At 35.2% G+C, this 12,593-nt stretch overlaps 1 protein-coding gene across 2 annotated transcripts; it reads left to right on the top strand.

Annotated features, from left to right (window-relative positions):
* The first annotated feature begins 4,090 nt into the window (after positions 1-4,090).
* On the top strand, positions 4,091-11,065 carry LOC110646910 (uridine/cytidine kinase UKL1, chloroplastic). 2 transcript variants are annotated; one of them, XM_021800526.2, is made up of 14 exons: positions 4,092-4,397; positions 4,729-4,820; positions 4,935-5,004; positions 5,162-5,280; positions 5,818-5,914; positions 6,547-6,626; positions 7,736-7,930; positions 8,527-8,610; positions 8,705-8,765; positions 9,053-9,113; positions 9,341-9,434; positions 9,549-9,621; positions 10,495-10,577; positions 10,661-11,065. In XM_021800526.2, exons 1-14 carry the CDS (start codon positions 4,211-4,213, stop codon positions 10,805-10,807), a joined length of 1,443 nt encoding a protein of 480 aa, XP_021656218.1. In that variant the 5' UTR covers positions 4,092-4,210; the 3' UTR covers positions 10,808-11,065. The 2 variants fall into 2 exon arrangements, with proteins under 2 accessions (XP_021656221.1, XP_021656218.1); XM_021800529.2 differs by lacking the exon at positions 8,527-8,610 and having other exon boundaries at positions 4,091-4,397.
* The last annotated feature ends 1,528 nt before the right edge of the window (positions 11,066-12,593 follow it).

Genomic DNA, 12,593 nt, shown 5'->3' with positions numbered 1-12,593 from the left:
TTTTTCCAGTTTATTCTTTAGCCAACTCTTTTTATCTTACCCAAATCCGAACTTTCACTCTTCCATCCTTTAGCTCTATTTTCTTTTTGACCTGATTGTCATATCAAAAACTTATACCTTTCCACTATCCCTACCACGTCATATATACCTCAATGTTACTCAGAATTGATCCTCTAACTACCCTAGCTAGACTTCTACTGGCATTCAAGCTATCTATCCTACTGCATTTGAATCGCACTCCATCTATATATATATATACATACATATTCTATTATTTATCGATACTAACTTTTGTCCTTTTTCTTTTACTTTATTTGGAGTATACTTTAGTCTTAAGCATTAAGAAGCTAAGGATGAACTTAGGTAATAGTAGTCATACTTCTCCTGCGTGATCTCTATTCTTACCCTTTTGGACTACATACTACCCCTACTACCTTAAGGAGGGGATCTCTAGCAACTCTAATTTTTCATATCCATTTAATTAGCTTAAACTTAAAATACTAGGTATCCAAACCCGTCATTCAATTTAAAGGCTTACATACATCTTGATCTTACATCTTATAATTCCTACATGGAACTTGTACCCTCTCCAGAACACCTGAGCTAACAACTCTCTATCTCACACTACAATCCCATCTGAGACACTACTCCATAAGTCATCATAATCAGTAATAACCTTCGATCCCTTATGAAAAGATAGGACTATACCCTAACTTACTGCAACAAAGGTACTACATTTACCACCTTGTCAAAACCATGTCAAATTAATGACTCTCTTATCATATCATAGCTCTGTAAATCATCAATTCATAGTTCCGACCTTCCCTAGGTAGTAGGATTGTACTTTACACCTTGCTGATACACACAAGGTATACTATTCTCACTAAGCTCTAAGCAAAACATCTGTCGTACTGCAAAAACCATCCAAAATTCCATACCGAAGACCAGATGGTCTCACTCTATAGATGTCACCTTTACTTTGCAACTAATTCGCAACCTCTGGTCTGATGGCAACTCTTGATGTAACTCGAGCTCATGTTAGGGTAACCGAGTTACTGACTATAGTTATCACCCAACTGTGACCTTTCGATATTCTAGCTCTAAATCCCTAACCAGGAGTTCCTAACTCCTCTGCAGATATAGAACTTTGTTCTGGCATAATTGCACCAAACAGAGGCCATCCGCAAACACCCTCATTATGGAGCACCACGGGGATGCACGCAACTCTACACAATAATCTCATGTCGGTACTATAATCTACAACTTACAGAGCAGACATCGAGAATATTGTATAGTTACTACGATACGTCCTGACAGACTAGGTCTCCTAATCTCTTATCTCTCTTGAATCTACTATTATCATAAACTTACTCTGACTGGGTCATCCACTGACGACTGCCAGCAGTGGTATCCTCACCCTTATCTAGTGCAATTATACTATCAAAACTCACCTTTATGTACTCGTGCCTAGCACCAGATAGGCACAACACTTAGACCCATACTGATAGAAATATAGTATTTCTTGGAGAACGTATTTCCATGGCAGACCTCAACATGTCTGCTAACTCTATTTCACACTTCTATGTACTTCACAAAACTGAGGTGCTAAACTGAAGCACTCTTATATTAACCGAGGAATAACGCAGAATCTAGAAACGAAGAATTACAGAAAAAAGACGAAACAGAATCCTATACTCCGCATGTGACAACTCTAGGTGCACACTTTCCCATGAATCTAAAGCCTAAGCTCTGATACCACTTTTGTCATAACCCAACCTATGGGCCGGACCGACACTAGGACCCGGGCTAGCCTAAAGCCCCCGAGGCCCGTAGTAAACTTAACTATTCCTCAACCCAACTCTAAGGCCCATTTGGGCCCAAATTCAAGAATTCAACCGGACAGAGTCCGGCCATAAAATGGACCATTTAACGTGGAGTTTTTGACTCGCCTGACCTATAAACACAATATATAATAAATTGGAGAGCTCAGCTCACCGTCTACATAATCAAAATGTCATAACTCAAATGGGAGCTCAGCTCCCTCGTCCAATTCCATCATTCATACAGTTAATAATTTTACACGTCCAACATAACTTTTATAATACAGGCCCAAAATAAAAATAAGTGCTTCTAACACATGCGGAGTCTAAAATTTAACTCAATTGTACAAAATACATTAAATACTATAAATGGATCTGCGAAGAAGAATAGCAGGTTAGCCACAACAAATAATTCTTCTATAGCTTGAAAAAATAGATGAACAGGAGTGAGCGTTCGACTCAAGGAGTAAAATATCAATTTTAACCATAATCTCTATAACTATCTAAAGTTAATGCACCATGTGGAGTGAAATGCAACATCATCATAATTTTCATATCATAACAGCAAAAAGACAATTTGGAGCACTCACACACCAACACTGTCAAACAATACATATATGGGAGCTGATCCCCTATACAGCCCTCTTAATCCAACCTCTGCCAGCGAGTGTCTCTCAAGCTGGACTTTCGCTTAATAAACCAAATGCGGGGTCCCAGCGAATGTCTCTTAAGCAGTGTCTACCCCGAAGGACTGGGTCCCAACGAGTGTCTCTCAAGCCGTGTCTACCCATCCTGTCCATATCCAATACCATACCACACGCACGTCATGCACACACACTGCTCCAAATGACCACAAACAACGTCCATGGTACTTCAATAATTATGAATGCAATATAAAACTTTTCTAGTATTTAACTACATAGATACATATTTATAAGTGATGCGTGGGTATGCTTGAACATATAATAATATCGAAATTACAATTAAAATTAATATTTTACTCACAGACTTAACCGAAGTCACTGTGGCAGCTGGGCGGAGGAGGAAGGCTGTTCCGGCTCATCTGACAATTTTATTACAATTATTTAATACATTTGACTCAATACAAACTAAGAAAAATCAAAGATGTCCTGAGTCGTGCCGAAAATCCGGCAGAGTCTCCCCTATACCTATGACCTACCCAACCTGTAAAATGGTTCAAATAATACTTCTAAACTCAATCCATATCTCATCATCATTATATGGCCCATCCTGAGCCCTCTAAACCAAGCAATAATCACAACATCAGACAACTTAATTATAAGACTTCAAAACTAATATTTTTCAAAAACTATCCAAACTAACTTTAAAAATTCTATAAACCTGCCCCGCGATCCTTAACAACATTATAAGGCTATTGTAATAGGAATCGTAATTTTCTTTTCATCAACGAATATTTTATAAATTTTATTCTAACCCAGTATAAAATAAAAATTGAGTAATGTAGAGTTCGAGTTTACTTATGCCAAATCTGACAACTGGAATGCGTCCAGAACGTCTGAAAACGATGGGGTAGCCTATAATCTTGACCCGGTTCTGAAATGGTTCCAGCAGCTTATTTGCTTGGCCCGAAATTGCAGATCTGGGCGATGATCAAATTTTCACGAAATGAAAGTATATACGCAAAGTCCACAATACCAATGTTAGAATAAAATATATATATATATATATATATATATATATATATATATATATATATATAAAATAATTATTTAAAAATTAGGGATGTTACTGTAAAAATTCTTGATGAGGAAGAAAGAGGTGTGTTGCCTATCTCACAAGTGTGCTTAGCTTTTCATTATTAACTTTTAATTTTTATTTAAAATATATTTTAATTTATAAATTAATTAAAATTAAGTAATTAATTATAAATTTATTTAAAATTAACGTAAAATAATTTAAATATTTAATTAAAAATATTTATTAATAACACAATTTATTAAAATAATAAAAAAAATGTAATTAACTTTTTTTGGTTTAATAAGTGTATTAAAATAGTGATGCTTCGAATTTAAAATTTATAAAATAAATGATATGCTTTTAGTTATTGAATTAAATCAAAGTAAAAGATAATAATTATATTTTTAAAAGTTATTAACTTTTATTTTGTAAAAATTATTTTAAAATAAATAAATAAATTATAAATTTTAATATATTATAAATAATTTTCTTAATTCATAAATTAATTTGAATACTAATTTTTTTGTGATTTTAAGCCAAATGAATAACTTCCGTGGCAGAACTTGCAATCACGCGAAAGTAAAAATCACAGGAACAAAACTTGCCTTTATTGGACTTCTTTCCGGTTTCGTACTCTGCAGCTATTGCTAGTATTGCAAAACGCAGAAAAGATGCCGGAGGAGACCAATTCCATAGACTACGTCATGGAGAAGGCATCGGGCCCTCACTTCTCCGGCCTACGGCTTGACGGCCTCCTCTCATCTCGGCCTTCCTCCGCTACTAATACACCAGCTCACCGCACTTCTTCCGCTTCTGTTTCTGCTTCTCCTCTTGCTCCTAAACAGCCCTTTGTCATCGGTGATTTCCTCTGCTTCTTTCTGTCTCCTGATTTCCTTTCTATCCTATTACTCTCTCTCTCTCTCTCTCTCTCTCTCTCTCTTACTTTATTTTCGCTTTCTTTTGGAAATGCAAACTGATTTTGTTGTTTTCAGGTTTAAGCTACAACTTTATTAAGCTTGCTTTATTATTTATATTCAATGAAATGTTAGAATTGTGTACTACTTCTGCTCTCTGGCTGCTAATTGAACAATTTCTTAGGGTTCTGTTTTTTCAGATTCTTGTTATATTTGCTGACTTTCCTTTGATTATATTTGAATGTTGGGGTTGGGGTTTTGATGAAATTGAATAGGAGTATCTGGAGGTACTGCTTCGGGTAAGACTACAGTATGTGACATGATCATTCAACAGCTTCACGATCACCGGGTTGTGCTTGTCAATCAGGTTTGCTGATATGAGTTACTCTTACGCCACTTCCATTTTCATTTTTTTTCCCGTAAAATAGAATTTACCCTGATGCTTGGCAGAATGGCTTACCAAATTATGAGTATCATGCAGGATTCATTTTACCGTGGTTTGACACCTGCAGAATTGGAACGTGTCCATGAGTATAATTTTGACCATCCTGGTAATTCAGATACTTGACTAGAACTGACTTAATTCAGTTTTGCTGATATCTGGTTTACTAGTGTTTTTGGTGGCAAATCAACTTTTAAACAATATCTTCATTTTTTATTTTAATTTTTTTTTTTGGCTTGATGATCTATTGTTGGTCTTTCTTGTAGATGCATTTGACACTGACCAGCTTGTAGACTGCATTCAAAAGCTCAGAAGTGGACAACCTTATCAAGTTCCAATTTATGATTTTAAAAGTCATCGTCGTTGTTCAGATAGTTTTAGGCAGGTAATAACTTCACAATCTGTTTAATCGAAAATGACCTGTTTCCTTTATATCATGTTTGATAGGACATAATTAAATCATAATGTAGGAGCTATTAAATTACAAACTTCATTATTGTGGTTGGTTTCACAAACAAAATCTAATGTGAAGTGATGCCCATTGCACATAAAATTTTATGTCTTTAACTAATATAGCAGTCATTATATATTCAAAAAAAATGTATGTTATCATGAACTTTATTTTCGCTACTGCTTTCACTTCCACCATCACCAACTTGCTGCCACTGTCACCTTGCAATTGCCATCATGGCCACCACCAAATAAATCAAATATTGGAGTTTTAAACATTGCATTAATTTTCTTTTTTGCAACCGAACATAGGAATAGAATACACATTACATTTCTAATTTTTTTACATTCATGATTAGGTTTAGTACTAGAGCATTTGAAATGGTCCTGCTGCTGTTTGTTCCCTTTTTTTTTGACCCTCAGTGCCATTTTTTGAATTCTTTGTACTCTTTTTGCCATATTAATTTGTCAGGTAAATGCTTCTGATGTAATTATCTTGGAAGGAATTCTGGTTTTCCATGACCAGCGTGTCCGCAACCTGATGAATATGAAGATTTTTGTTGACACAGGTTTGAAGTTTGAACTCTTTTTTCCTGGTTGGTCATCAGCACTGATGCATGTTTTCCATCATCACCAGTATCTGCATTTCATAGCTTTCGAATGTAGCGTTTGCATGTGTGTGCCAGAAAACTCACACTGCTTAGGAACCTTGGTTTGCTAATTGGTAAGTTAATTGCTGATTTCAAAGTTTGATGTGTTCTAATCAGCACAGCAATACTTAAGCCTTAAGATGCAGTACATCTGTCTCCTCCCTATTGGGCCTACTTGTACTGTGCTCCTTAATTCACTATCAAATGGCAATTGCAATTTTGGCCTTGCGATGTCATGAATTTTTTTGCCATTTTAAAGCCATAAATCTTTTTTTGTTGACTAAATATTGTAATATCGCTGCTGTTAATGTCTGGCTAGACAAAGTGAAAGAGAGTCCATTACATAGTTTCCGAAATTATCATCCTTAACTCTGGGTAATTCTCGTGTTGACATGAGAATATCTATGTAAAAACCCTGGAGGGTTGATTTTTCCTATAAAACAGAAAAACACAGGGTTAATACTTAATAGTACTAAATTTTGTTGTTCCTGTATTTTTTTCATGTGTATTAGTTTTCTTGTTACTGGTAATGAATAGTTTCTACTTTCTAGATGCGGATGTAAGGCTTGCTCGGAGAATAAGGCGTGACACAGTTGAGAGGGGTAGGGACATAAACTCTGTTCTTGAGCAGGTGAGATGCCCTTTTCTCGATATATATATATATATATATATATATATATATATATATATAAGCTTAAATAAAATTTTCCGTAATGCATGTCATTCATAAGAATCCATATCGAGGATTTAACCCAAAATCGTTTAGAGTGGAGAAGAGAATCCATATAGCCGACCCCAATAAATTTTTGGGATAAAGATTTAGTTGAATTGAGTTGAGCATGTCATTCGTAAGCTCATGTAAAGCACTTCTGTGGTGGGCTTTCGTGTTTTAATGAATGCACTAGCTTCTCTTGGAGGATAATTGTTTTGCATACAATTAGATATGGCATAGTGTTTAGTTATTTATCTTCTTGAATTCAAATTCTGACCAATTTTCTAGGATGTGTTGCAACTTCCAATACATGCATCATTGTATTAGGAGGAAGCACTGATTTTGTGAATAATCTTGAACTTGCATCAATGGTCCAAAAAAGGGAAAATAAAGTTAAAGACTCAGTGAGTTGGAGCACAGGAGCGACATAGATTTCGTTCTGCTAGAAAATTGTTCTGCATAAGCCCCAGCTAAATTAAATTGCAGCAGAAAATTTACATACTTGCATAATGTAAGTGTAGGATTCAAAAAGGTTAGATGTGTCTTAAATCCTATTGGAACTTTATTTCAATTGTTGTTAATCAAAAGTTATTTATAGTAAAAAGAAAATCTAATGGTTTTTCATAATTTAGTATATTGCAAGCATTCAACTAATAGTGGTGCATTTTTCCTATGACAAAAAGGTTGCTTTTAGGAAATATATTCATATAAGAGGGTTCTGAGCTTTTACAAAAATTTATAATACGTCTTTGTCTGTTTAGCAGGAATTAGAAAACAATTCTGCTGTGCTGCCTGTTACTTGAAAATAACTAGTCGACTCATGGATCACTTGATAAAATGAAGGATGAGCAATTGGTTTATCCAAATTTTAGCAAGAACAAAGTTTCATTCTCATATTACTTTTGGTATATAATGTTGTTTATTTTGTAAACCTGTAAAGCACATTTGATGAGTCATGAGTGGGAGTTTTGAGATATAATCTCTTTAAACTTCTTATACATTTTTATGGTGTAATGTTGATGTTGCAGTATGCAAAATTTGTGAAGCCGGCTTTTGATGATTTTGTGTTGCCATCAAAGAAGTACGCAGATGTGATCATACCCCGGGGAGGTGATAATCATGTTGCCATTGATTTGATAGTACAACATATCCGCACAAAACTTGGTCAACATGATCTTTGCAAAATATATCCAAATGTTTATGTTATTCAGTCAACATTTCAGGTATGCCTTCTGCTTGGTTTTCTGTGTCTTGTTTCTTTTTTTGGCTTAATCCTTACAACTTAATTTTATTATGTGAAGAATTTGAATTCTTGCAATCTTTTTGCTTCTAAAGTGGGCAAATAATGTGTACTCTATTAGTGCCACGTGTTTGATATTTCACAAACCACTAGAGCAGCCAAATAGAAAAGACTGTTGTTTTGTATAGAATGCAAATTGCAGCGCTCTATGAGTTTGTATTGGATTGTGGCATATTTTTCTGGGAATTGGACATCTATATGGTTAGTAGACAAAATTTGGCACTCTTTTGATATGTTGAGTGTGAGTTAGGCTTCTACTTGGTCCTCTTCTTTATCTGTATGCATATTTGATTAAGCAGAAAAAGAAGAAAGGAGGAAAAATACTGTTGTGTTTTAACAATCAAAATCCATGTGAACATGGGTGTATCAATGATTAAGGCTTGTGTTGCTCGAAGTTCTTCGTAAGCCTCTACTATTATGTGTGTGCTTGCACGTGTGACTGTGTGTATGGAGTATTATCTATTTTCTCTGTGAATAGTCTTAGTTTGGATTTGCTTTTGGGTGTAATTTGTGTTGCAGATAAGAGGTATGCATACATTGATTCGAGACAAGGATATATCAAAGCATGATTTTGTATTTTATTCGGATCGGCTTATCCGTTTGGTACTCTTCTATGTAGCTTGGCAGAAATGTGTTGATGAATCAATATTGAATACATGTGTTGTTTGGAGGTCACTGTTTTGATTCTCATGTTCAGGTTGTGGAGCATGGTCTTGGACATTTGCCATTCACAGAGAAGCAAGTAATTACGCCAACAGGTGTGTGAGCTTGAATAGCGATAAGGTGTTTCAATCTTTTGTTTCTCTCTCTCTCTCTCTCTCTCTTTCTTTCATTCCATATGATTTAATTAAAGATTTGCCTCTAGAAATGGCAATATTAGGATAAGTTGTGTGGGAAGAAATTGTTTCATTTTCAAGGCCCTGGAGAATTGCATGCCATATGTGTGCTGTAGTTCGAGTTGCTGCAATGTTAGCCATGTAGTGGTAGAATTGTGCAGTGGTTGAAATTGTTGCATAATGTTGAGTTTTTGTTTACTCTGCTCCAGGATCTGTGTACACTGGGGTTGACTTTTGCAAGAAACTATGTGGGATTTCCATTGTTCGTAGGTGAGCTTTAAATCGGGTATTGATTTCTGCAGTCCAGTCATCTGGCACTGGCAATAACATCTTATTTGGAATGCAATTCACTGCCAGTTCATTTTACACTGAAACTACAATAAGTTTCAGATCCTCTTTGCCAGCTCGTGATTCCTGATTCTAGATGCTAGGGTCATTCTGAGCCTTGATATTGTATCTCTTAGTTCTAATGAGGTTTACTTGTCTGTCATTTTCAGTGGAGAAAGCATGGAAAATGCACTGCGTGCATGTTGCAAAGGAATAAAAATTGGAAAAATTCTTATTCATCGTGATGGAGACAATGGGAAACAGGTGAATATTTGATTTACTTGGCACAACAAAATATTCCGCTAGCTTTGCCTTTCTAATTTTAAGGTCCATGCATATTTAGTCATAACAATTAAATGCTGTCTCCAACCTACGTAGCTTATATATGAGAAGCTTCCCAAGGATATTCCAGAAAGACATGTCCTACTTCTAGATCCTGTTCTTGCTACAGGTAATCGCTTTTCTTTTTACTTGAAGTTTTTATGTTTTACCTTCTGTGCCTCAATTTTGAGATGAATGATTAATTTGGGGCAGTTAGTTGCTCTTTTTATAGGAAGAGTGAACTACTGAAAATAGGGACTTACACAATGGAAGGAAATGGTAGTTGTCATCAATTGCAGTTGCTCTTTGGTTTTTTGAAAGTGCTTTTACTTAATAGGTGGGGGATTTTTGTTCCAAAGTTCCATGATTTGGCCATCACCTTCTAGACTATTAATAGTTGAAAATGCTGCTTTATTCAGGTTCCCTGGAGTATAAGTTCCACTTTTCAATCATTTATAGATGATAATTTATTGCTTTCTTTCTAATCAAGTACATTATTGCTTCCTTTCTAATCAAGTACATTATTGCTTCCTTTCTAATCAAGTACATTATTGCTTCTTACTTTGTTTATGAGTTATCATTTTATTAGTTGCTCCACTTGGTGGTGATCTCTTGCTGCAAATTTCCATTTCTTTCTGTCCCTACTACTGTTCAAAGAATCTATAGAGCTCTTAACTTGTTCAATGGCTGTTGCTAAGTATTCATTGAATCAATTATTATTATTTTTTTTTCTTTTAAATGTGGATAGATGCTTTTCCATCCATACATTGTATTGTAACAAGCTCAATATTTATTTTTGGATTGTTGTTCTATGGGATCCTGGAAATGCCAGCCGAAAATGGAATGCTTCCTAGTGAAATGATTGATAAAACGTACTGTTATAGATTGGGAGTGTTATTACTGCAATTCATAGTCAACGTTCAGACAAATTTTGGGCTTTCTTTACCTGTTTACTATTAGGCATGGTTTTTGATGAGCAATGCCATGATTGATGTCCTTGTAGGTAACTCTGCCAACCAAGCAATAGAACTACTCATACAGAAAGGAGTTCCAGAATCACACATTATATTCCTAAACCTAATCTCTGTGAGTTATTCATCATACATATGCCGTATCTTGATGATGTTGAGATTGTGTAAATTTACTGATATGCTGTTTTGGAAATTTAGGCTCCTGAGGGTATCCATTGCGTTTGCAAAAGGTTCCCATCCTTGAAAATTGTCACCTCAGAGATTGATGCTGCTTTAAATGAAGAGTTTAGAGTCATACCAGGTATGGGCGAGTTTGGTGATCGGTACTTTGGCACCGATGACTAATCGGTTATAAGGCAAACAGAAATAATGACCAATTAATTAATGTGCGAGTGTATTGAACTAGCTTCTTGTCTGAGAAAATGAAGAGATAAGTTATTCAGCTTATCTTATGCTAGACATTTGCCCGCACAAGGCTCCGGTTTTTTAATTATTAAACTGTTATTATGTAAAACTATAAGATGTCGCGTTATTATGTTAATTGCAATTTCAAATGTTTATACTTATTGGCTTCAAATTAAAGAATTTTGCTTGCAGCTGTAATTTAGCATGTGCGAAAATATAGTGCAATAAAGCCAAGATCTTTGGTGATAGAATAACTCATGCAGATTCTTGCAACTATAGTTAAAATTATATGGTAGTCATTGTTAATATAATAAATAATCAGGATACAGTATATGGAGAGATGAAAAAAATATAAAAAAAAATGTGAACAAATGTGTTAAATTTTAAGAATACATCTTGGGGATATTTATGGGAAATATTGTTCTAATATTTCCTTGTATTTCAACATTAGCTTTGATTGGATTCGTCCTTTAAAACTCGATCACCTCAACATTAGATGATGCCAACTGGTTCCAAAATTTCCTGCATGGCTTAGAATTCAAAATGAGATTATGGCTTTGATACTCAATAATGCAAAATTTTCAAACAAGATGACAGATTGGCTTTGGCAGTTGGGTTTCTATGTGGATGACCTAGACATCGCTTACAATAAATTAAGCGGCAGAAAACCAAACGCCTTAGGCTTCCTCTCTGCATCTGTTACTGATTTGAGCTCAAACCACTTTGATGGTACTCTCCCACTTTGGCCATCTAACATGACCATGCTTTACTTTCGAGTATTTGTATGAGTCATGACATGGTTGAAGTAATTGTAGAATGATAGGCACCAGAATGAATTTCTGTTTGTATTGACTGAATCTCATATAAATAGTACATAAGAGTTTGTGTTTGATAATGACAGGGATATTTACAGCATGATAGAATCGTGATAGAATTACAGGACTATGGGATATACGTGATATGAGATATACATGATAATAATTCTATTATCTCCAATGGTAATGCCCTTTTTGACAGATTCAGGTGCCTCTGGGAACTATCTAAATGGTAGCGTTCTGTTGACCATTGGTAATCTTAAGATTCTGACAACCTTGGTTATCTTAAAAAGTAACTTGTCTGGTGAAATCTCTCAGGCCTCTCTTTTACATCCTAGATGTGTCCAACAATAGTCTTCCTTGAATAATGGCCCAGTCAATAGGTTCTCTTAGTAACCTTAGATTCTTGATCCTATGGAACAATAATCTTTCAAGCCAACTCCCTTCTTCCATGAAAAACTGCTCTTTCCTAGACAGTCTTGATTTGGGTGACAACAAATTCTCTGGAAAACTTCCAGCTTGGATAGGAGAAAGCATGAAATCATTGTTGATTTTAAGCCTAAGTTCCAACTTCTTTAGCCGCAATTTCATGTAGCCTTTCTAACCTTCACACATATTAGACCTTTCACATGATAAATTGTCAGCAATTCCTCCATGTAGAGGGAACTTGAGCGGCGTGAAAATTGGGCTCAAAGAAATAATACAGATAGACACGAGGAACGGCTCCGGATTGTAGCAAAAGTGATGACTCGAGCAGTGAAAGACTCTGTTTGATAGGACTTGGGTGAGGTCTATACTATAAATATACAAACTGAATGAATGACTAGAGCAGTGAAAGATTCCACACTTGATATTTGACAATAACTAAGTGAAAAACTCGAAACTCAATATTCAACAGGGTCAAGATGAGG

The sequence above is a fragment of the Hevea brasiliensis genome, chromosome 15 (assembly GCF_030052815.1).
Source record: "Hevea brasiliensis isolate MT/VB/25A 57/8 chromosome 15, ASM3005281v1, whole genome shotgun sequence".
Lineage (NCBI taxonomy): Eukaryota > Viridiplantae > Streptophyta > Magnoliopsida > Malpighiales > Euphorbiaceae > Hevea > Hevea brasiliensis.
Note: the sequence above shows the minus strand (reverse complement) of the source record. Positions and strands in the feature narration are given on the sequence as shown.

Bases quoted from the DNA above. Each gene is read 5' to 3' on its own strand.
- LOC110646910 (XM_021800526.2), top strand. From the start codon at position 4,211: ATGCCGGAGGAGACCAATTCCATAGACTACGTCATGGAGAAGGCATCG. The intron at 5,005-5,161 runs GTAATTCAGATA...TCTTTCTTGTAG, and splicing joins GTATAATTTTGACCATCCTG to ATGCATTTGACACTGACCAG. The intron at 5,281-5,817 runs GTAATAACTTCA...TTAATTTGTCAG, and splicing joins GTTCAGATAGTTTTAGGCAG to GTAAATGCTTCTGATGTAAT.